A 19,589-nucleotide genomic window follows, 5' to 3' on the forward strand; every position below is an offset into this window, starting at 1 on the left:
CAATGAAACGCCGACGGAGGCGGGCCGTCGCGAGTCGCCGTGGTAACGGCCGCATGGGAACCCCGGCTTCCGCGCGGCCCTGGGCTTCCCGGCGCCGGCGACATGAAGATCGAGGAGGTGAAGAGCACCACGAAGACGCAGCGCATCGCGTCCCACAGCCACGTGAAGGGGCTGGGGCTGGACGAGAGCGGCCTGGCCAAGCAGGCGGCCTCGGGGCTCGTGGGGCAGGAGAACGCGCGCGAGGTGCGGCGGGCGGGCCCCGGATGAAGTTGGGGGTCCCCGGGATGAAGTTGGGTCCCCGGGATGAAGTTGGGGGTCCCCGGGATGAAGTTGGGTCCCCGGGATGAAGTTGGGGGTCCCCGGGGGCACTCGGGATGAAGTTGGGGGTCCCTGGGATGAAGTTGGGGGTCCCCGGGATGAAGTTGGGGTCCCAGGGGGGACCCGGATGAAGTTGGGTCCCCGGGATGAAGTTGGGGTCCCCGGGATGAAGTTGGGGGTCCCTGGGGGACTCGGGATGAAGTTGGGTCCCCGGGATGAAGTTGAAGGTCCGGGGGGGACCCGGGATGAAGTTGGGGGTCCCTGGGGGACTCGGGATGAAGTTGGGGGTCCCCGGGATGAAGTTGGGGGTCCCCGGGATGAAGTTGAAGGTCCGGGGGGGACCCGGGATGAAGTTGGGGGTCCCTGGGGGACTCGGGATGAAGTTGGGGGTCCCCGGGATGAAGTTGGGGGTCCCCGCGGGACTCGGGATGAAGTTGGGGGTCCCCGGGATGAAGTTGGGGGTCCCTGGGGGACTCGGGATGAAGTGGGGGGTCCCCGGGGGCACTCGGGATGAAGTTGGGGGTCCCCGGGATGAAGTTGGGTCCCCGGGATGAAGTTGGGGGTCCCCGGGGGCACTCGGGATGAAGTTGGGGGTCCCTGGGGGACTCGGGATGAAGTTGGGGGTCCCCAGGGCGCCTGCGCGCTGTGGGTGTCCCCTGTGGCCTCCTTAGGGCCAAGGGAACGGTCCCCCGGGAGGACGGGCGACACCTCCCCGGGGGGCTGACCCGTATCGATGGGGGGTGCTCCGCGCCAGCCCGCAGGGTCTCAGCGGGGACCTGGACACGTACATGGGGTCCCCGCTGCCAGGGAGCTCGCATGGCAACGTGGTGAGACACAGGTGACAAAATCACATCTTGCCTTGCTGGGGGTCAGTCGCTGCAGGGGCTTCGTGGGCTCTGGTGAGGAAATTGGGTTCTGTCGGAACGCGGCTGCAGGGGTGGCGATCTGTAATTGGGGAATTAGAAAAGCTCATCTTAAGGCCCGGCGCGGTGGCTCACGCCTGTCACCCCAGCACTCGGGGAGGCCGAGGCAGGAGGATCGCTCGAGGTCAGGAGGTCGAGAGCAGACTGGACAATGTAGCCAGACCCCGTCTCTACTAAAAATAGAAACAAATTAGCTGGCCAAATAAAAACATATATAGAAAAATGAGCCGGGCGTGGTGGCGCATGCCTGTAGTCCCAGCTACTCGGGAGGCTGAGGCAGGAGGATCACTTGAGCCCAGGAGTCTGAGGTTGCTGTGAGCGAGGCTGACGCCACGGCACTCTAGCCCGGGGGACAGAGCCAGACTCTGTCTCAAAAAAAAAAAAAAAAAACCAAAAGACGTGTAATAAATACCTACATGTCTAAATTCTACAGTTAACGTTTTAGTCCGTGGCTTTATCATATACTTGTCCTTTTATCCGTCTACCGATCCATTTTTACATTTCAAAGTAAATTTCAGACATAGGACACTTTAGTGCTAAACCCGTTAGCATGTGTACCATGAACTGTATGAACTCTGTGCAGATGAGGAAATTGTGATTTTACAGAGGTTAGGTAAATCTAAGGGCACTCAGCTGCTAAGCAGTAGAGCCAAGATTTTTTTTTTTTTTTTTTGGGGGGGGGACAGAGTCTGGCTCTGTCCCCCGGGCTAGAGTGCCATGGCGTCAGCCTCGCTCACAGCAGCCTCAGACTCCTGGGCTCCAGCGACCCTCCTGCCTCAGCCTCCCGAGTAGCTGGGACTACAGGCATGCACCACCACGCCCGGCTCATTTTTTCTATGTATATTTTTAGTTGTTTGGCTAATTTCTTTCTATTTTTAGTAGAGACGGGGTCTCGCTCTTGCTGAGGCTGGTCTCAAACTCGTGACCTCTAATGATCCTCCCACCTCGGCCTCCCAGGGTGCTGGGGTGACTGGCGTGAGCCACCGCGCCCGGCCCCACATATCCAACTTAATGTCATCTGAAAGGCCTGGATCCCTCTAGCCGCTCACTCTCTTCATCAGCCTTTTCCCCTTGCAGCAGTGATCTCGTGCCACGTCTGTGTGTTTGTGTCCCTGCGCTAGAATGCAAACTTCACAAGTGACAAGGCTCTTCTGCCTCGTCTCCCCTGCCTCTGGCCCCAAAACGGTAGCTGCAGCGTACTGGCACTCAGTGTCATTTGGGTCGTGTGGACCAGGGACTGAATTTTTCCCCTGCCCCGTGAAACACTGTAATATTGATTTGTTATTTCTTTCCACGGTGGCATGCAGGCATGTGGCGTCATCGTAGAATTAATCAAAAGCAAGAAAATGGCTGGAAGAGCTGTCTTGTTGGCAGGACCTCCTGGAACTGGCAAGGTACTCATTTTCTCTATTTTTTTTTTTTTTACTCTACCCAAGAGAATGATCCTCACATCTAAGCCAAATTGAATTCACGACTTAACTAGGCTTTGTTTGGCTAAATCGGTTACATGTATTTTTTTTTTAAACTAATGTGCAATAATACAATTGAGCATGTAAAATCCGTGCTTCTAGAAGTCAAACGATCCTGGCCGACCTCCAGAGAAAACAGAATGAAGTCCTCAGAGGAGGGGTCTCATTGTCTCTAGAATTTGTCCTTTATCTCTCTCCAGTCTCCTTGGCCGTGGAAATGTATGTCTGTTGGCCTCGGGGCTTCGTAAAAATCCGAGTGACGTCTTATTTGAGGGGAGAGAAATGAGTCGGCAAAGCACGTTTCCAAACGCTAGCTTTACCCAGCGCCATCCTGGCTGTGTGAGCAATGAAAAAGAAACAAGGAATGAGAGACATGAGTTTTGTATCTTCAAGGGGCTTCCCGTTTTCCGCAGGGCAGAAGGGCAGGAAATCATGACAGCACGAGGTGGCTCGGTTGACCCCTAAGCTCTGAGATGCTGACTGACCTTGGATGCAGCTGGAGTTCCAGCCGGACGCAGCTGCTGGCTGGGAAACCGGGAGGGGCTGGCACTTGACCTTTCCCTGCGGAGTTGGCAGAGGATTTAGCTTTGCAGGAAAGATAAGGGCCTTCCAGGGACAGGACATGCTACGGCTTATTGGGATTCGCGGGGGGACTGGCCAGGTACATCCAACTCACCGTGGTTCCGAGTCCCAGCCTTGCTTGCTCTTGCAAAGCGCCACTGGGTTCAGGAGCGTAGGAGCCTGGGCTTCGGTGCGTAAAGAAACGGGCTTCAAATTCCAGCTCTTGGCGTTGCTTTGCCGGGAGACCTGAGCCAGGTCCCTTTCCCTTTCGAAAAACACACCCCCTACCTGTTTCGGGCAGTTATTAAACTGATGGGTTGTAGGATAATGACTTTAATTATAGCTGTGAAATTACATAATTGAATTTATGGTGTATCTTAAGGGCTATAGTTGTGAAAGATGTTTTTCTACAAGCAACATGAGCTTGTGCAATCATTTACCGTGTATTTGCTGGCTGTTCCTTCTCATATCTCTTTTTTTTCCTTCCGTTTTTTTTTTTTACTCTATTCATTCTTTTTTTATTTTTTAAAAATCTTATTATTCTCTTGTTATTAGATTATCTTCAACAGGGAATGCGCCTGGACCTTCTCATATCTTAACACCTTCCCTTTCCCTGCACTTTTTCCTCTTCCTAAAGAACATCCTTGAGAAGTTCCTTCTAGAAGTTTGTTGGTGGGAAACTCCTCCTGGGTTTGTGTTTATTACGTTGCCCTCGTTGCAAAAGGCAGTTATGCTGGCTGTGTTGTTCAGTTGGCAGACACTTTCAATACTCTTTCTTTCTTTTCTTTTTTTTTTTTTTGAGACACAGTCTCGCTCTGTCACCCGGGCTAGAGTGCCGTGGCCTCAGCCTCGCTCACAGCAACCTCAAATTCCTGGGCTCAAGCGATCCTCCTGCCTCAGCCTCCCGAGTAGCTGGGACTACAGGCATGCACCACCACGCCCGGCTAATTTTTTTTTCTATATATTTTTACTTGTCTGGTTAATTTTTTCTATTTTTTCAGTAGAGACGAGGTCTCGCTCTTGCTCAGGCTGGTCTCGAACTCCTGACCTCGAGTGATCCTCCCGCCTCGGCCTCCCCAAGTGCTGGGGTGACAGGCGTGAGCCCCCGCGCCCGGCCTGAATTATCGTATTTTCCAGACCCTGAAGCAAATGCGTGTCTGTCATTTCCTTCCGCAGACGGCCCTAGCGCTGGCCATCGCTCAGGAACTGGGCAGCAAGGTTCCTTTCTGCCCGATGGTGGGCAGCGAGGTTTATTCCACAGAGATCAAGAAGACGGAGGTGCTGATGGAGAACTTCCGCAGGGCCATCGGTGAGTGGCGTGAGCTTTGCGGGAGGGGTTGGTCTCACCCGCCCAGTGTGCTGAATGAAGCCGCTTTGCTGTGAAAATGCTTTTGTGACTCAACAGTTGTTGCACTGCTATTTCTTTGTTTTTTTTAGCATCATCTTTGCAAACCAAACCAAACAACCCAGTTTTTCTCCTTGAAGTGCTTTAGCAATCAGAGCAACTGTGAACCCAAGCGTCGGGTCTGGGTTCTTCATGCAACAAAATAGTGATTTTTTTGTTTGTTTTTTTTTGAGACAGAGTCTCGCTCTGTGGCCCGGGCTAGAGTGCCGTGGCGTCAGCCTCGCTCACAGCAACCTCAGACTCCTGGGCTCAAGCGATCCTCCTGCCTCAGCCTCCCGAGTAGCTGGGACTACAGGCATGAGCCACCACGCCCGGCTCATTTTTTCTATATATATTTTTAGTTGTCCAGATCATTTCTTTCTATTTTTAGTAGAGACGGGGTCTCACTGCATTGCCCAGGCTGGTCTCGACCTCCTGACCTCGAGCAATCCTCCCGCCTCGGCCTCCCAGAGTGCTGGGATGACAGGCGTGAGCCACCGCGCCCGGCCTGTGTCTTGTTTATTTAGCTCCACGTTTATATTTGCAAATTTCAGCGTTCAGCCCATGTTATCGCATGTAGTATGTTCCATGGATTTTTACGTTGAATCTGGAATAGAGTGGAAATGCCTCACGGGACTCTTAAGATTTAAGGTCTTTCTGGGTACTTTCTCTTATTTAAACACGTGCCAACGATTTTATTTAATTCATTCATGAATGAGATGAACAGGGAATTGTTACCAACTTGTGCAAATATCTGAGTCCTTCAAAATTTGTTTAAAAATCTTTTTCTGACATTGATCAAATCTGACCACACCGGCCGTCATGTGGGTGCAGGTGTTTGTGTTGCTTCGAGGTAACTGAAATGCTTTAAAAGTTGAAAAAAATAGAGATGCAGTACCCTGGCTTGTGTTTTGGGGCTTGCCGTTTTTGAGGGGCGGAGGCAGTGCGATTCTTTTGATGGCTGCAAGGTGGAGAGAAATTTCTGGACGCTACCGGAGAACAAAAAGGCCGGCCACTGAGTGTCTTTGGACGGGAGTCCTGCCCGTCTTCCTCCGCTTTTGAATTCCCGTGTAGCTGGCAGAGGGGGGCGCGGGGGTGGGGTGGGGTGGGGGGCAGTGGTTAGCTGGCCACAAATAAGTCTGAGCTGCTTCCTTGACATGACGAAGGCCCCTGTCAGGGACTCAGAAACCCGAGCCGGCAGATGAAATCCGTGTCATTTGCGTGGCCGTTGCCAGAGATAGCGCCGGCCCAGCCCCGAGCCCGGCCGACAGCCGGTCCCATTGTCCCCCAGCCGCACGCCCCTGCCTGCCTGTCAGCACAGGGCCCCTTGCAAGCAAACGTGGGGGCTCGTGAGAGACAGGAATGCCTTTCTTCCGCTCCTCGAGGAATTTCATGTCACCGTCGTCTGACAGTAAGCAGAGCAGACATTCCATCTGCCGGAGTGGATCTCCGTGGCAGACAAAAGGTTTGATTTAAAAAAAAAAAAAAAAAAAAAAATCAAAGTTCACCGTGTCACAGTCTTCTGCTGCGTGCATGGTGTCGGGGACATTTGTGTCCTGATGTTCAGGAGCGACGAATTTGGTAAGGCAGAAATGAAACCTGTCGTCCCCCTTTGGAGCTATTCCAGAACTGCCATTTATAGGCTATCGGGTGCAATGAAGGGGCCGTAAAACTCTTCCTTAGCGTGAGTGTCTGAGAGTCCTGGTCCCGCTTGGGTTTCTGGGGTGAGGAAGGCAGCCGAGCCAGTGATAAGATAATCACCGCATTTGAAAGCGGGGAGCGATTGTGCCCCCTGGGACAGTCCCCTAGCGGAATAGAGGCAGCTTCGTGGTGAGGATGCCAAATGCAAATCAGGGCTTCCTGCCAGGAGAGGTAGTTTTTGTCTCGAAATTGGGGAGGAGAACAGAGCTCTTCATTTATTTTATTTTTTTTATTTTTTTTTGAGACAGAGTCTGGCTCTGTCACCCGGGCTAGAGTGCCGTGGCGCCAGCCTCGCTCACAGCAGCCTCAGACTCCTGGGCTCAAGCGATCCTCCTGCCTCAGTCTCCCGAGTAGCTGGGACTACAGGCACGCGCCACCACGCCCGGCTCATTTTTTTTCTATATATATTTTTAGCTGTCCAGCTAATTTCTTTCTATTTTTAGTAGAGATGGGGTCTTGCTCTTGCTCAGGCTGGTCTCGAACTCCTGACCTCGAGCGATCCTCCCGCCTCGGCCTCCCAGAGTGCTGGGATGACAGGCGTGAGCCACCGCGCCCTGCCAATTGGTCAGTTCTCATGGCACGGGAGTGTTGGGCTAACGAGGCTGTCACAGGGGGAGGGACAGAGAGGTTGTCGCAGAGGAATCTGCTTCTCACCGTGGCCCCCTCTGCCGTCTCTTCCAGGGCTGCGGATAAAAGAGACCAAGGAAGTGTACGAAGGTGAAGTCACAGAGCTGACTCCATGCGAGACGGAGAACCCCATGGGCGGCTACGGCAAAACCATCAGCCACGTGATCATAGGTCTCAAAACAGCCAAAGGGACCAAGCAGTTGAAAGTGAGTACGTTCGTGCGGGCGCTATTCCTAGCCCCGCGTAGCTTTGGTCTCTCTGCAGCCCGGTGTCCTCGCCTGTGTGCTGGGGGGACACCCCACGGGCTGCCTGAGGACACTGCATGTATTAAGCAGCATCTAGCGTAGGGCTTGTAGCTACGAGGATCGGTGAGGATCGTTCCTGCTTTTCTTACTTGCTCCTGGGAAACTGTGTGTGTTAAAATGTGAGCTGAGGCCGGGCCCGGTGGCTCACGCCTGTCATCCCAGCTACTCGGGAGGCCGAGGCAGGAGGATCGTTTGAGCCCAGGAGTCTGAGGCTGCAGTGAGCTGCGATGACGCCACGGCACTCACTCTAGCCCGGGCAACAGAGCCAGAGTCTGTCTCAAAAAAAAAAAAAAAAAAATGGAAAACGTTTCATGTTCTCTGATTCACTTTCTTTCTTTCTTTTTTTTTTTTTTTTTTTAAGCTGGACCCCAGCATTTTTGAAAGTTTGCAGAAGGAGCGAGTGGAGGCCGGAGATGTGATTTACATCGAAGCCAACAGCGGGGCCGTGAAGGTAACGCCTGTCTGGGGACAAAGCGTTGTCCCCGATGTGTTTGCCGCGAGGAGACCCGGGTGACAGGAGCTGCTGGCCTCACGGAGCGTGGGGCGTGCAGGGAGGGCGGCCGGCGTGTGTCACGATCCTGGTGACAGGTCACCAGTTGTCCCTTCGCGTCTAATAAAGTTTGCTCTTCCCCTTTATCTCCGTCCTCGGACCTTCTCGTGCTGAGAGCAGACAGCCGGTTAGAAAAATCCTCCAACCTGTTGGCAGGTGCAGGGCGAGAAACCAGAACAACTTGAGTCATTTTCACGTTGAGATGTGTGGCGGGTTTAATCTTCCTTTCATCTCCTTGGTATTTTCTTCCCGAGATACATGCATGCGGCAGGGACACGCCGCGTCCGTGGGCATTGTTCTTCTTCTATCTGATTCCCCGTGTCCCCTGCAGCGTCCCTCTGTGTCTCAGGGACGAGCAGAGCACCTCGTATCACACGATTAATCACCCACCTGCAAAAGAGTCCGCGCGGCTCCCTGCGTCTGCGCTTAATCTACTGGATTTGCCCTTTATCAGGAATCGCACACTGTGGTTAAAAAAAAAAAAAGAGAGAGGGAGGGAGAAAAAGAATTTTGGAGAAAGTATCAGGTGTTTTGCAGCCCGGTTTTTGGAGCCCGGTGAGGGACGCATAGGCTCCTTCTCTTGGTGGCAGGGGCGTGGGGCGCGGCATTTGGAGTTTGCCAAGTGTGGCACGTCGGCCCGCAACGGGGAACCGACACCTTGATCTCAGGACGACGTGGCTCTTGGCCATTTGGGGACTTGGCGGGGGACACGCGCCCGACTCTGACTCTTGTTTCTCTCTCTCTCTGTCTTTCTGTCTCTCTGTCTCTGCAGAGACAGGGCCGGTGCGACACTTACGCCACGGAGTTCGACCTCGAAGCTGAAGAGTACGTGCCCTTGCCCAAGGGGGACGTGCACAAGAAGAAAGAAATCATCCAGGACGTGACCCTGCACGACCTGGACGTGGCCAACGCGCGGCCCCAGGTACCGCCCCGGCGTCCGGGTGACCGGGCGCGTCCGAGCCCCGGGCCTCTGGGAATGAATTGTCAGAGCCTCGCTGCTGCTGTCGCCGCGTCTCCAGGCAGATGGTCCTTTTCTTTCCGTGATGTTCAGCAATTAGCGTCGACATGAGCTGTGCCGGGTGCCTTTGTCCCCATTCCAAGGCTCTGGTCACGGATGATTTCGTGTGCATTGTCTCTGAGCCCAGCCCCGAGCTTGCCAGCTTCCCGGTGGCTGCTCTCCAGCGGTGGGCTCGGGCCTGGGGGTCTCTGGGTGTCAGTGGCAGGACACTGGCAGTGTTCCATGAGTCGTTTACAGGGTTCCGGAAAGCCCCACAGTGCCGTGTCAGTCCCCGTGCTCAGCAAAACCCCCAGGGTCTTACCTTGGAGCTGGAGCTGTTGTCTAGTAAAATGTAGAGAACAACGTTTTACCACTTGATGATGTTTCTGGGAAATGTGTGACTCAAGGAAACAAAATAGGCCGGGCGCGGGGGCTCACGCCTGTCACCCCAGCACTCTGGGAGGCCGAGGCGGGAGGATCGCTGGAGGTCAGGAGTTCGAGGCCAGCCTGAACAAGAGCGAGACCCCGTCTCTACTAAAAATAGAAATTATCTGGCCAACTAAAATATATATAGAAAAAATGAGCCGGGCGTGGTGGCGCATGCCTGTAGTCCCAGCTACTCGGGAGGCTGAGGCAGGAGGATCGCTTGAGCCCAGGAGGTTGAGGCTGCTGTGAGCGAGGCTGACGCCACGGCACTCTAGCCCGGGCGACAGAGTAAGACTCTGTCTCAAAAAAAAAAAAAAGCGTTGAGTTGCAAAAGACCTCGGGGTGTCTGGGGAGGGGGTCAAGGCCCTGGTTGGCTAAGGAAGGGGGGAGGGGTTGGGAGGAGACAGGGCCGGAGGAGGAGGCTGGGCAGGAGCTCAGGCCTCCCACGGAAGGATTTTGTTTGATTCGTTTAGGTCACGGGGAACCTCTCCAAGTTCCTCTGTGCTTTCCGGGCCGGGGTGGGGAGGGGGTGCGTTAGGGTCCCCAGACCCCGGGACCCCAATGCAGAATCAGCGAGAGGGACGGGGAGGCTGCAGGGGGCCGGGGAAGAGCGGCACTGACTCTGCGACCCTCGTCTTACGCAGGGCGGGCAGGACATCCTGTCCATGATGGGCCAGTTGATGAAGCCAAAGAAGACGGAGATCACAGGTAGGAGAAGGGCGAGGCCTGCGGGCCGGGGACCGCGCCGGGGGGGGCCCAGGGTCCTGATGAGCTCTTTTTGTTTGTTTTTTGAGACAGAGTCTGGCTCTGTCACCCGGGCTAGAGTGCCGTGGCATCAGCCTCGCTCACAGCAGCCTCAGACTCCCGGGCTCCAGCGATCCTCCTGCCTCAGCCTCCCGAGTAGCTGGGACTACAGGCATGCGCCACCACGCCCGGCTCATTTTTTCTATATATTTTTGTTGGCCAGATAATTTATTTCTATTTTTAGTAGAGACGGGGTCTCGTTCTTGCTCAGGCTGGTCTCGAACTCCTGACCTCGAGCGATCCTCCCGCCTCGGCCTCCCCGAGTGCTGGGGTGACAGGCGTGAGCCCCCGCGCCCGGCCTCTGATGAGGTATGAGGCTTCCGGAGCTGAGGAAACGCCTCGCGACAGGTCCTTGTTCCTCGCAGCTCAGAGCCCGGCTCCATCCTCCGTCTCTGGCTGTGTTTTGACACCATATGGCAGTCACGGTTTCTGGTCCCTTGGAGGTCCCAGAATCGGGGATCTGTGCTGCCCAGCCCTGCGGGATGGCTCCTGCTGGCGCCCGGGCTTTGCTGTCCTGGTGGTGCCACCGTCCCGCCCAGCAGGGCATAGGGCAGCTCGGCCGGCCACCCTGCCCGGCTTCCCGGACACTCCCCAGGGCTCCGCAGGGGACATGTCACCACCCCAGTGGGCACCTTTGCTGTACCTTGCTTCTCTTCCCGACTTTTCCGTCCCTCTTTTCTAATTATACCCACAGCTCTGTCGTCTTAAAATGTTTAGTTAGAGCAAGTGTTAGTTTTAAATCTTCAGTCGGGGCAGCAGTCTGCGACCTTTCCGTTCGAGCTGTCGAGGGCAGTTTGTCTGTCCGCGTGGTTCTGAGTGTGCTCGTCTTAGGGCGGCTCCTGCCGATGGCTCTGGGGGACGCGGGGGCAGCAGCGTCCCTGCCCCCTGTGTGAGCGACACCCCGCTGACGGCAGTGCAGGGGCCCGCGTGGACAATGAGCCCTGCGCCCCGAGCCGGCCCGTGCAGCTTTTGAGAGACTCGTCCCTCTAGGAGCTTGGAGCTTGGGCCTTTCTTAGAGCTGTCCCCTCCTCTCAGGCTTCCGCCCGGGGAGGATCCCTCAGTCCGGGCGCTTGATTGAAAGTTAATTAACCTAAGCATTGTCGTCCGGGGCCGAGCGAGAAAGGGTCATTTGCCGGGGACAGCGCAGGACGATTTGCATATGAAAACGCATCTCACCCGGGGGCTCCCGAACCTCAGCGCCCCCCAGATCAGACAGGGAGCGGGATTGGGGGTGTGCAGCGTGGCACGGCGTGCCGGGGAGTGTGACAGAGTGGCGAGGACGTGCCCGCGGGACACCAGCATGCACGGCGTTTGCAATTTCACTAAATGCGTCTTCGGGGGAGGCTGCCAATTTTGTGACCATAGTGTGATTAGCTGTGTCCGCATGGTGACACTGAAGCCTGGCGTGGGGATGTGTCCTGTCCGGGGGTCCCGCAGCTGGTGGGAAAACCAGGCTCCACGCCCGGGATTGGGGTGAATCAGGTCGGGGGGGCGGGGAGAGAAAGGGTGTCCCCCCCCCCTCACCGACCCGGCTGACCTTGCGTGCCCGTCCCCGCCCGCCGTGTCCCAGACAAACTGCGAGGGGAGATCAACAAGGTGGTGAACAAGTACATCGACCAGGGCATCGCGGAGCTGGTCCCGGGCGTGCTGTTCGTGGACGAGGTGCACATGCTGGACATCGAGTGCTTCACCTACCTGCACCGGGCCCTGGAATCTTCCATCGCCCCCATCGTCATCTTCGCGTCCAACCGCGGCAACTGCGTCATCAGGTAGTGTGGCCGCCTGCCGGCCAGGCGGCCTGTCCTGCCCCCACCTGGGCTCGTTTTTCGTTCCTCAGGATCTTTCTTAACCCATGACGTCTCGAGTCGGGGCGGGGTCAGTGGAGGGCGTGTGGGTTTTAAAGGCAAGCGTGTCAGCCTCACGGCGTCACGGTCACCAAAGGCAGCGGCTGCCCCCCCGGCGGGTGTGAGGGTCTCCCATGTGGTTGTGGTGCCATGATGTGGCCGTTCCGCTGGGGAGGGCAAAGGGCAGGTCAGATGGGGTCAGCCTTAGGCGACCTTGCACGTGTTACCTTCACTGCTTACGGGAGCCCTGACCGGTAAGTATCGTGGCTCCAGTTTTCAAATGAGGAGACTGAGTGTCCCTCATTGTACAGGTAGGGTAAGAACCCAGCCAGACCGGGCGCGGCGGCCCACGCCTGTCACCCCAGCACTCTGGGAGGCCGAGGCAGGAGGATCGCTCGAGGTCAGGAGTTCGAGACCAGCCTGGCCAATGTAGCGAGACCCCGTCTCTACTAAAAATAGAAAGAAAGTAGCTGGACAGCTAAAAAAATATAGAAAAAATTAGCTGGGCGTGGTGGCGCACGCCTGTAGTCCCAGCTACCCTGGCAGCTCTCTCGGCCCAGAAGCAAGGCCCCTCCGTGCCGTCCCTCCCAGGAAAAAGGCACAGCAGGGTGGCTTTGGTCTCAGGACCTGCCCCGCGGACACCAGGCTCTGGTCCGCCTGAAACCCGGGAGACTTGGCCCCAGGCCCACGCGGGCTGATTCGAGCGAGGGCCGCGAGAGGCCGTGGGGACTTGTCACTACACTGCAGTCACCCACGGGCAGATGCCCAGGGTGTGGGTCTTCACGCGGGCCGGCTCGGGGGACCAAAACTGGGATGTGAGCCCTGGACGAGGACTTTGTCTGTTTTGTAAGCCACGTTTCTAGAAGTGCCATTGCCTTGTCCCTGCGGGGGACGCCCACGCTGGGTTCCCAGGAGAACGGGCCCTGTGGCTTCAGTCGGGAACAGGCTCCCTCATGACCTGGACAATTGCCGAATGCTCAAAATGTCAGAATTAACGGTTGGCCTAGGCCAAAGCCGAAGCCACGTATTGTGATAGGAACAATGAAATCCAAATGGCAGTGCCTTGTTTTTTTGTTGCATTGGTCATCTGCTACCGCAAACTCTGCAGGCTCTCGCAAGCTTCGGAACGCCGGGGGTGACGCTGACATACACCTTCTGCGGTTGTGACTCCGGTGGCTGTGGCTTCAGCTACAGCATTTCCAAGCGCTGTAGCTGCAGGCCGGCCCAGCATGCCACCGGCGTCTGCCCGGCAGGGCGCCAGCCGGCACCGTGGGGACCCGAGGGTTGGCAGGGCTCAGGAGAGAAACAGGCAAAGGACTGGATCAGACGCTTCTCAGAAAAAAGGAAGATGAGGGGATACACATTCAGCTGCCTGCTTGCTAATCCAGGAGACGTCACTGAAACAAGGTGCTACCGTTCCCTGTTCTTCTAAAGCGTCAGGACAGCAAAACATTGAAGAATCAGAATGCGCAGTGCTGGCGCCGATGCCGCGAGATGACAGCGTTCACGTAGCTGTGTAAATCAGAACGGTCGCCCCTTCATTCAGACAGATACCCAGGGTGCTGTCGGGCACTACAACAGCGGGCCGTGTGCATAAAACTGCTCATCAACACATCAGTAACCGCTGGAAACATCAGTAACAGTAACCGTTGGGAACTACCTAAGCGCCCAACCATTCGGGTTACGTAAAATATTTAACGGATTATTAAGTAACATTAAACATGATTGGCTGGGCGTGGTGGCTCACGCTTGTAATCCCAGCACTTTTGGGAAGCCGAGGCAAAAGGATCGCCTGAGGGCACGAGTTTGAGACCAGCCTGGGCAATATAGCGAGACCCCATCTCTATAGGAAAAAAAAAAAAGATTGATTATTAAGACCAAAGCAACATGAATAAAAGCAGATACATATGTGGTTACTTAGTATAATTTATAAAAATGTGTATACGAATGTCTGGTAAGTATCTAGACGATTATTTCTGAGTATGGCTTTAGGTGGCTTTTTTTATCTCTTGCTCAATTTTCCTAAGATACCGATTATTACTACAATAATGAAGGTTTTTTTTTTTTTGAGACAGAGTCTGGCTCTGTCGCCCGGGCTAGAGTGCCGTGGCGTCAGCCTCGCTCACAGCAGCCTCAACCTCCTGGGCTCAAGCGATCCTCCTGCCTCAGCCTCCCAAGTAGCTGGGACTACAGGCATGCGCCACCATGCCCGGCTCATTTTTTCTATATATATTTTTAGCTGTCCAGATAATTTCTTTCTATTTTTAGCAGAGACGGGGTCTCGCTCTTGCTCAGGCTGGTCTCGAACTCCTGACCTCGAGCGATCCTCCCGCCTCGGCCTCCCAGAGTGCCGGGACGACAGGCGTGAGCCCCCGCGCCCGGTCACGAAGTGTTCCGTGCACCCCCTGAACCTTAGTGTGTTCACCGGGGCCCTCGCTCTGATTGTCGGGGACAGTGACGAGCTGGCTCGTGGCTGTGGGGCTCTCCGCTGTTCCCCACGCCTGGTTTCTGGTCGGGGAGGGGCCTGGCTGATGGGGTCCCCTTGGCCCCGTGCAGGGGCACCGAGGACATCACCTCCCCCCACGGCATCCCCCTGGACCTGCTGGACCGAGTGATGATCGTCCGCACCATGCTGTACACGCCGCAGGAGATGAAGCAGGTGGGCCTCGCTCTTCCTCCTCCTCCTCCTCCTCACCTTTTTTTTTTTTTTTGTCACTTTTTGGAGACAGAGTCTGGCCCGGTGGCCCGTGCTCCGCTCCGTCCTCAGCCCTGCAGACCCTGCCCGTGGCGGTCTGTTCGCCGGGCTCCGTGCTGAGCCGGGCACGGGCTCGGCCACGTGGCCCCGTCTGCTCCCCTGTCACCCGGGAGGCAGGGAGAGCTCTCAGCATTGTCACTTTCAAAGCCGAGGACACGTTGGTAACGCCAGCGAGTGGCCGGGAGGTGACGGCACTGGCTGGAAGGCAGCCCCTCTGCTCCCGAAGCCCGCGTGCCTGGTCACTGTGCCACCCACCCCAGCCTCCCTGTGGCTGGACACGTCTCAGATGGGCGTGGCTTAGGAGCAGGGCCCCTGCTCACCAGTGGCCCAGCCAGCCTCGTGCCATCGGGGTGCGAGGACAGGGTCAGAGGTCGCCCGTCCTGACCAGCCCTGGCAGGTCACGGAAGCCGTCGGACAGCGTAGCCGGGGCTGTGTCCGGTATCTAGGAGGGCTGTCGAGGTCGGGGGCTTTGTCACCTGATAAAAGGGGTGTCCCGCTGTCGGGCGACTGCCAGGTTGGAGCCGAGACACGCGCCGAATAAGCAGGAGCAGAGACAAAGGGTCCTGGCAGCTACTGGGAATCTCCCCGTCCTCGCTGGGGGCCACAGTCACCTCCTGGTGGGACCGAGATCCCTCGTGTCCTGCTGAGGAAGGAAGGTGGCCCCACGTGGGGGTGGTCGGGCCAGAGACACCTGGGGGTGCTTGGTGGCTGCCATCCGCCCGTGGAGCCACCGGAGCACTGTGGTGGCCATCCCTGAGTCTGGGCATGCTTCTGTGCGAGGTTGTCCTAAGGGTGACAGTGACAGTGACGTAGGGCCGGTCCCCCATCCCTGCTGCCGTCATTTGCACTGTGATTAACGACGGCTCCACGCGCTTCACAGCCGCCCTCCGGGGTCCCTCGCGGCACCTGTGCCACGGCGGCGTCTGGGGTTCGGCGGGAGGGTCCCCGCGGGTCCTCAGGCTCGGGGACAGCCCCCCGGCCTTTTCACCGAGGCCCGGGGCGGGTCTGCAAACAGACACTCGGTGTGACTTGTCTGCTCCGGCTCCCGTGACGGTCCCTGCGGGTTGTGAAATGATCAGGGGTCTCACGTAGGAGCTGTCGCTTTGCGAGCGGCCCGAGACCGGAGCGCCGGCGACGGCTCCCCCTGCCCCAGGCGGGGCGAGATGTCCCGACGTTCTAGAAGTCGCGGGTACCCGGTGCCACTCGGTGCCAGCCAGACGCTGCGGCCGAAGCTCTTTCCTGTGACCAGGCCCCGGGATTCACCGGCGACACCTCCCGGGAGGTCCCCGGGGACATTGTTCTGGGCAGGGCCTGGCGGCTCCCTCAGTCCGCAGAGTCCCTTTGTCGGGGGCAGCCGCGTTCCGAGGGGACTTCGCCTGCCATGACGCGGGGAGCAGGCTCTTCCTCTCAGCCATCCTTGCGCCCGTCTGGAAATTTCCACGAGCCCCGTCCCTGCCCGGCTGGGACCCCAGACAGCCGAGCTCGGGTCCCGTCCTCAGGGTGTCTGGCCGGAGAGCCACCGCCCGGCCGGTCCTGTCTGTCCTGGGACCCTCGGCGAGCCCCTGGCTCTGCTTGTCCCTCCCAGAAAGCCGCCGTCGCTGGGGCCTCGGTCTCCCCCGGGTCCCCGTGTCCCCGCCCTGGGCGTGTTTCTACGGCTTGAATTTAAACCGGGGCTCCTTGATCTCTCGTTTACGAAGCTGCCAAAGTGACAAATTCCCGCGTCCTGTGAGGCTCGACGGCCGGGAGTTATCTCGGCCCCGCACGGCGCGCTGTCATTATCCCGCCGGCCCCTTATCGCCGCGCGCCGGGCGCCTGCGGGCTCTCGATGCCACCGTGTCCCCGCGTCCCCCCCACCCGACACGACCACGATCTTCCAACCGAGTGGAGCCTGATAGATTAGGAACCTCCCGGCGTGGTACGAGGGCCGCTGAATCTCTGCAGGGAGCTCTGTTGATTTATTTGCCGTCGTGTTTATAAAGCGAATGCACAAGTGGCAGTTCCTGCCTGGGCGCCCGTAGGTGGCCGGTGGCCTTGCCGGAGGGACGGTTGGGGCCCTCGAGGGGCAGCAGGGCAGGGTCGGGAGGGGCTTGCGCGTCTCTGTGCCCGGGGACACGGCCCAGAGGCACCGACGGGCTGGCGTGGTGGCCGCGCGCCCCTGGGCACCGTCACCCGTCTGCCAGCCGGGCGCAGCCCCTCCTTGGGGACGGCCCTGTGGCCTGTGTTTTGTCCCCCTGGAGGGGGCCAGGCCCGGCCATCGCGGCCCGGGCGAGGGTCCCCGCGTCTGTCACGATACGGGGTAGGGGGACAGAAACGCAGAGCAAAGCGGTTTGTAACCAAAGCGCTTCGGCAGTGGGGCTGCAGCTCGGTCACCGGTGGGTGACCGTGGTGACCGTGTGCTTTCCCCCCGTAAGATCATCAAGATCCGGGCGCAGACGGAGAACATCAGCATCAGCGAGGAGGCGCTGAACCACCTGGGGGACATCGGCACCAAGACCACGCTCAGGTGAGCCGGGGCCTCGCGGGGTCGTCCCGGGAGGGAAAGGCAGGTCCCCCTGCCGGGGCGCTTCGCCGTGGCACGCACCGTCGCCTGCTGGTGGGTTTTTGGAAAGCTCGAGTGACAGGTGACGTCCCCTTGTCCTGCAGCCGATGCCGGCTGTCACCCTGGGCCGGGGCCCCCGCTCACCCCCTTCCCGCCAGGGCTCCTGTCCCCCTGGGTGGGGACGGCTGGGCACGGGTGCAGACAGAGCTGTCCTGACTGTTCTCCAGCAGCTCGGGGACAGTGGCCTGGCCAGGACGTACCCGGGCAGGGTCCTGACTCTCTGCAAAAGGAGCGTCCCTGGTGTCACCAGCCTCAGCCCTTCCCTGTGTCCCTAGAGTCACTTCTTGTTCCTGAAGTCGGGGGCGGGAACAGGAGCCGCTAGGTCTGGCTGGAGCGCAGCTTTTACAAACCACGCGCTCCCGGTTGGCCGTGCGTTAATTCACCCCTGCCGTGTCACGTGTCCCCATCTGTCCCTGGCGTCACCTGCCGGCCACCTGCGTGCAGCTAAGTCTGCAGTCCCTGTGCGTAGCAGAGGCGATCGTGCCTCCCAGGGAGCCTCCGGGCCAGGCTGAAGGTCGGGGCGCAGCACAGATGTCACCCTGGTGGCCGATAGCCCGTCTACACGGGGCAAGGACGGCGGCTGTCTGTCCCCTTCCCTGCTGTGCTAATGTGACTGGCGCGAGCCCAGCGCCGGGTGTCGGGGCTCCTGCCGGCGTGCGGGGGGCTGGGGGGAGGCTTCACTCCCATCGTGTCCCCGTCCCCCGTCCCCTGTCCCCCAGGTACTCGGTGCAGCTGCTGACGCCGGCCAACCTGCTGGCCAAGATCAACGGCAAGGACGGGATCGAGAAGGAGCACGTGGAGGAGATCAGCGAGCTCTTCTACGACGCCAAGTCCTCGGCCAAGATCCTGGCCGACCAGCAGGACAAGTACATGAAGTGACGCGGCCCGGTGGCTCCGCCCTTGGGGACAGGCTGTGTGTGTCCCTGCCGCGCTCGGCGTGGAAAGCGCTTCTGTTTAAATTATCGCAACGTCCCCCGCACTCGCGTCGCCGGAGGGGCCTTCCTCGTGTGACGTGTCTTCTAATAAATCCCCCCAGGTTGCTTCGACGACGTCTCTCTCTGTCCCTCTCTGTCCCTCTCTCTCGTCGCATGTTTGAAAAACAAACTTTCCTTTCAGAGCAGTTTTAGACGCACAGACCCGGGTGGACACGGTGCAGGGAGGGTCCCCCGGTCCCCACGCCCAGCTGCCCTTGTTGTCACACGCGGGAGCCGGTCCCCGTGTGTTCGGCCGCGTCCCCTCAGTTGTGCCTCCCGCCCGTGCTCCGTCCGCAGGACACACTGCGCCTAGTTGTCACGTGTCCTCGGGCTCCGTCCACACTGTCCTTGCGTTTGACGACCGTGACGATCTTGCAGGACCCCGATCGGGCGCTCCAGGGACCGTCCCTGGGCTGGCGATTGGCTGACGCTGTCCTCGGGAGCGGACGGGGACTGCCAGCCCCGCAGGGGCGGGGGGGGGGAAGGGCACAGAGGCGAGCGTCCTTCTTGTCACCTCCCATGCGCTTGGCCCTGCGGTCTTGACCCTGCCCCGCTGGCAGAGGTCACGCGTGTGCCGGGTCCTTCCCGCTTCGCCTCACTGAACTCTCCGGAAGGAACCCGCCACACGCAGCCCAGCCACGAGGGGACAGTTGACGTTCCCCGTCCTCGAGGGCTGCGTGTTTTTCTGGATCATTCCGGATTCTGCGCAGGACGGCGGATCGGTTGGACTGTCAGGCGTTTGCTCGGGGCTTTGGGCCGTGACCCAGACCCGCCCGGTCTGTCTTGTCACTCAGGTCGGTCCAGCTGGGGACACGGAGAGCCCTGCGAGTCGGCTCACGTGTCCCTCTGACGTGTCCCCGCGGCTGTGACTGCATGTCCAGGCACGTAGGGGACACTTGCGATGGCCTCTGCCCCCGTGGGCCGGACCCCAGTGCTGCTGTGACACGGGGCAGAGGGAAGTGACCGAGGTGGCCATCTGGTCCCATCGTGGCCTCAGTCTGTATCAGCCGTGAGGTCCTCGTGGGGCCGGCAGCTCCGTTCTCCCGCGAGCGACAGGCACGTCCTGGGGACAGTAGACAGCAGGGTACAGAAGGGACATGGAGGGTCCCCGCTGCCAGAGTGGCCTGGCCCCCCGAGGGAGATCCCGGGTGGCACAGCACGGGGGAACAGAGGGACCTTCCTGGAGTCAGAGCCGAGCACTGTGGCCCTGTCCGGGCCGTCCGTGTCCTCTGAGCTTGTCCCTGTGGCGTCCCCAGCTCCAGCCCTGCCGGAGGAAGGAGGGTCGTGTGTACCAGGGGCCGCGTTAATGTCCTTCTGGCTTTGCAGCAGCCCCGGCAGGCGGGTGTCGCGCG

The 19,589-nt window shown here is 58.7% G+C and overlaps 1 protein-coding gene across 2 annotated transcripts; it reads left to right on the forward strand.

Moving 5' to 3' along the window:
* The first annotated feature begins 35 nt into the window (after positions 1–35).
* RUVBL1 (RuvB like AAA ATPase 1) lies at positions 36–18,309 on the forward strand. Of its 2 annotated transcripts, none has more exons than XM_045534246.1 (11): positions 36–243; positions 2,549–2,635; positions 4,448–4,580; positions 7,038–7,189; positions 7,650–7,739; positions 8,611–8,760; positions 9,906–9,969; positions 11,636–11,834; positions 14,466–14,568; positions 17,076–17,167; positions 17,983–18,309. In XM_045534246.1, the coding sequence occupies exons 1-11, from the start codon at positions 103–105 to the stop codon at positions 18,140–18,142; spliced, it is 1,371 nt and encodes a 456-aa protein (XP_045390202.1). In that variant the 5' UTR covers positions 36–102; the 3' UTR covers positions 18,143–18,309. The 2 variants fall into 2 exon arrangements, with proteins under 2 accessions (XP_045390202.1, XP_045390203.1); XM_045534247.1 differs by lacking the exon at positions 36–243 and adding an exon at positions 2,230–2,426.
* Positions 18,310–19,589: the final 1,280 nt, after the last annotated feature.

The sequence above is a fragment of the Lemur catta genome, chromosome 21 (assembly GCF_020740605.2).
Source record: "Lemur catta isolate mLemCat1 chromosome 21, mLemCat1.pri, whole genome shotgun sequence".
Classification (NCBI taxonomy): Eukaryota; Metazoa; Chordata; class Mammalia; order Primates; family Lemuridae; genus Lemur; species Lemur catta.

Coding starts and splice junctions, on each gene's coding strand:
- RUVBL1 (XM_045534246.1), top strand. CDS start 103: ATGAAGATCGAGGAGGTGAAGAGCACCACGAAGACGCAGCGCATCGCG. Junction 7,190..7,649: donor AAGGGACCAAGCAGTTGAAA/GTGAGTACGTTC, acceptor TTTTTTTTTAAG/CTGGACCCCAGCATTTTTGA. Junction 9,970..11,635: donor AAAGAAGACGGAGATCACAG/GTAGGAGAAGGG, acceptor GCCGTGTCCCAG/ACAAACTGCGAGGGGAGATC.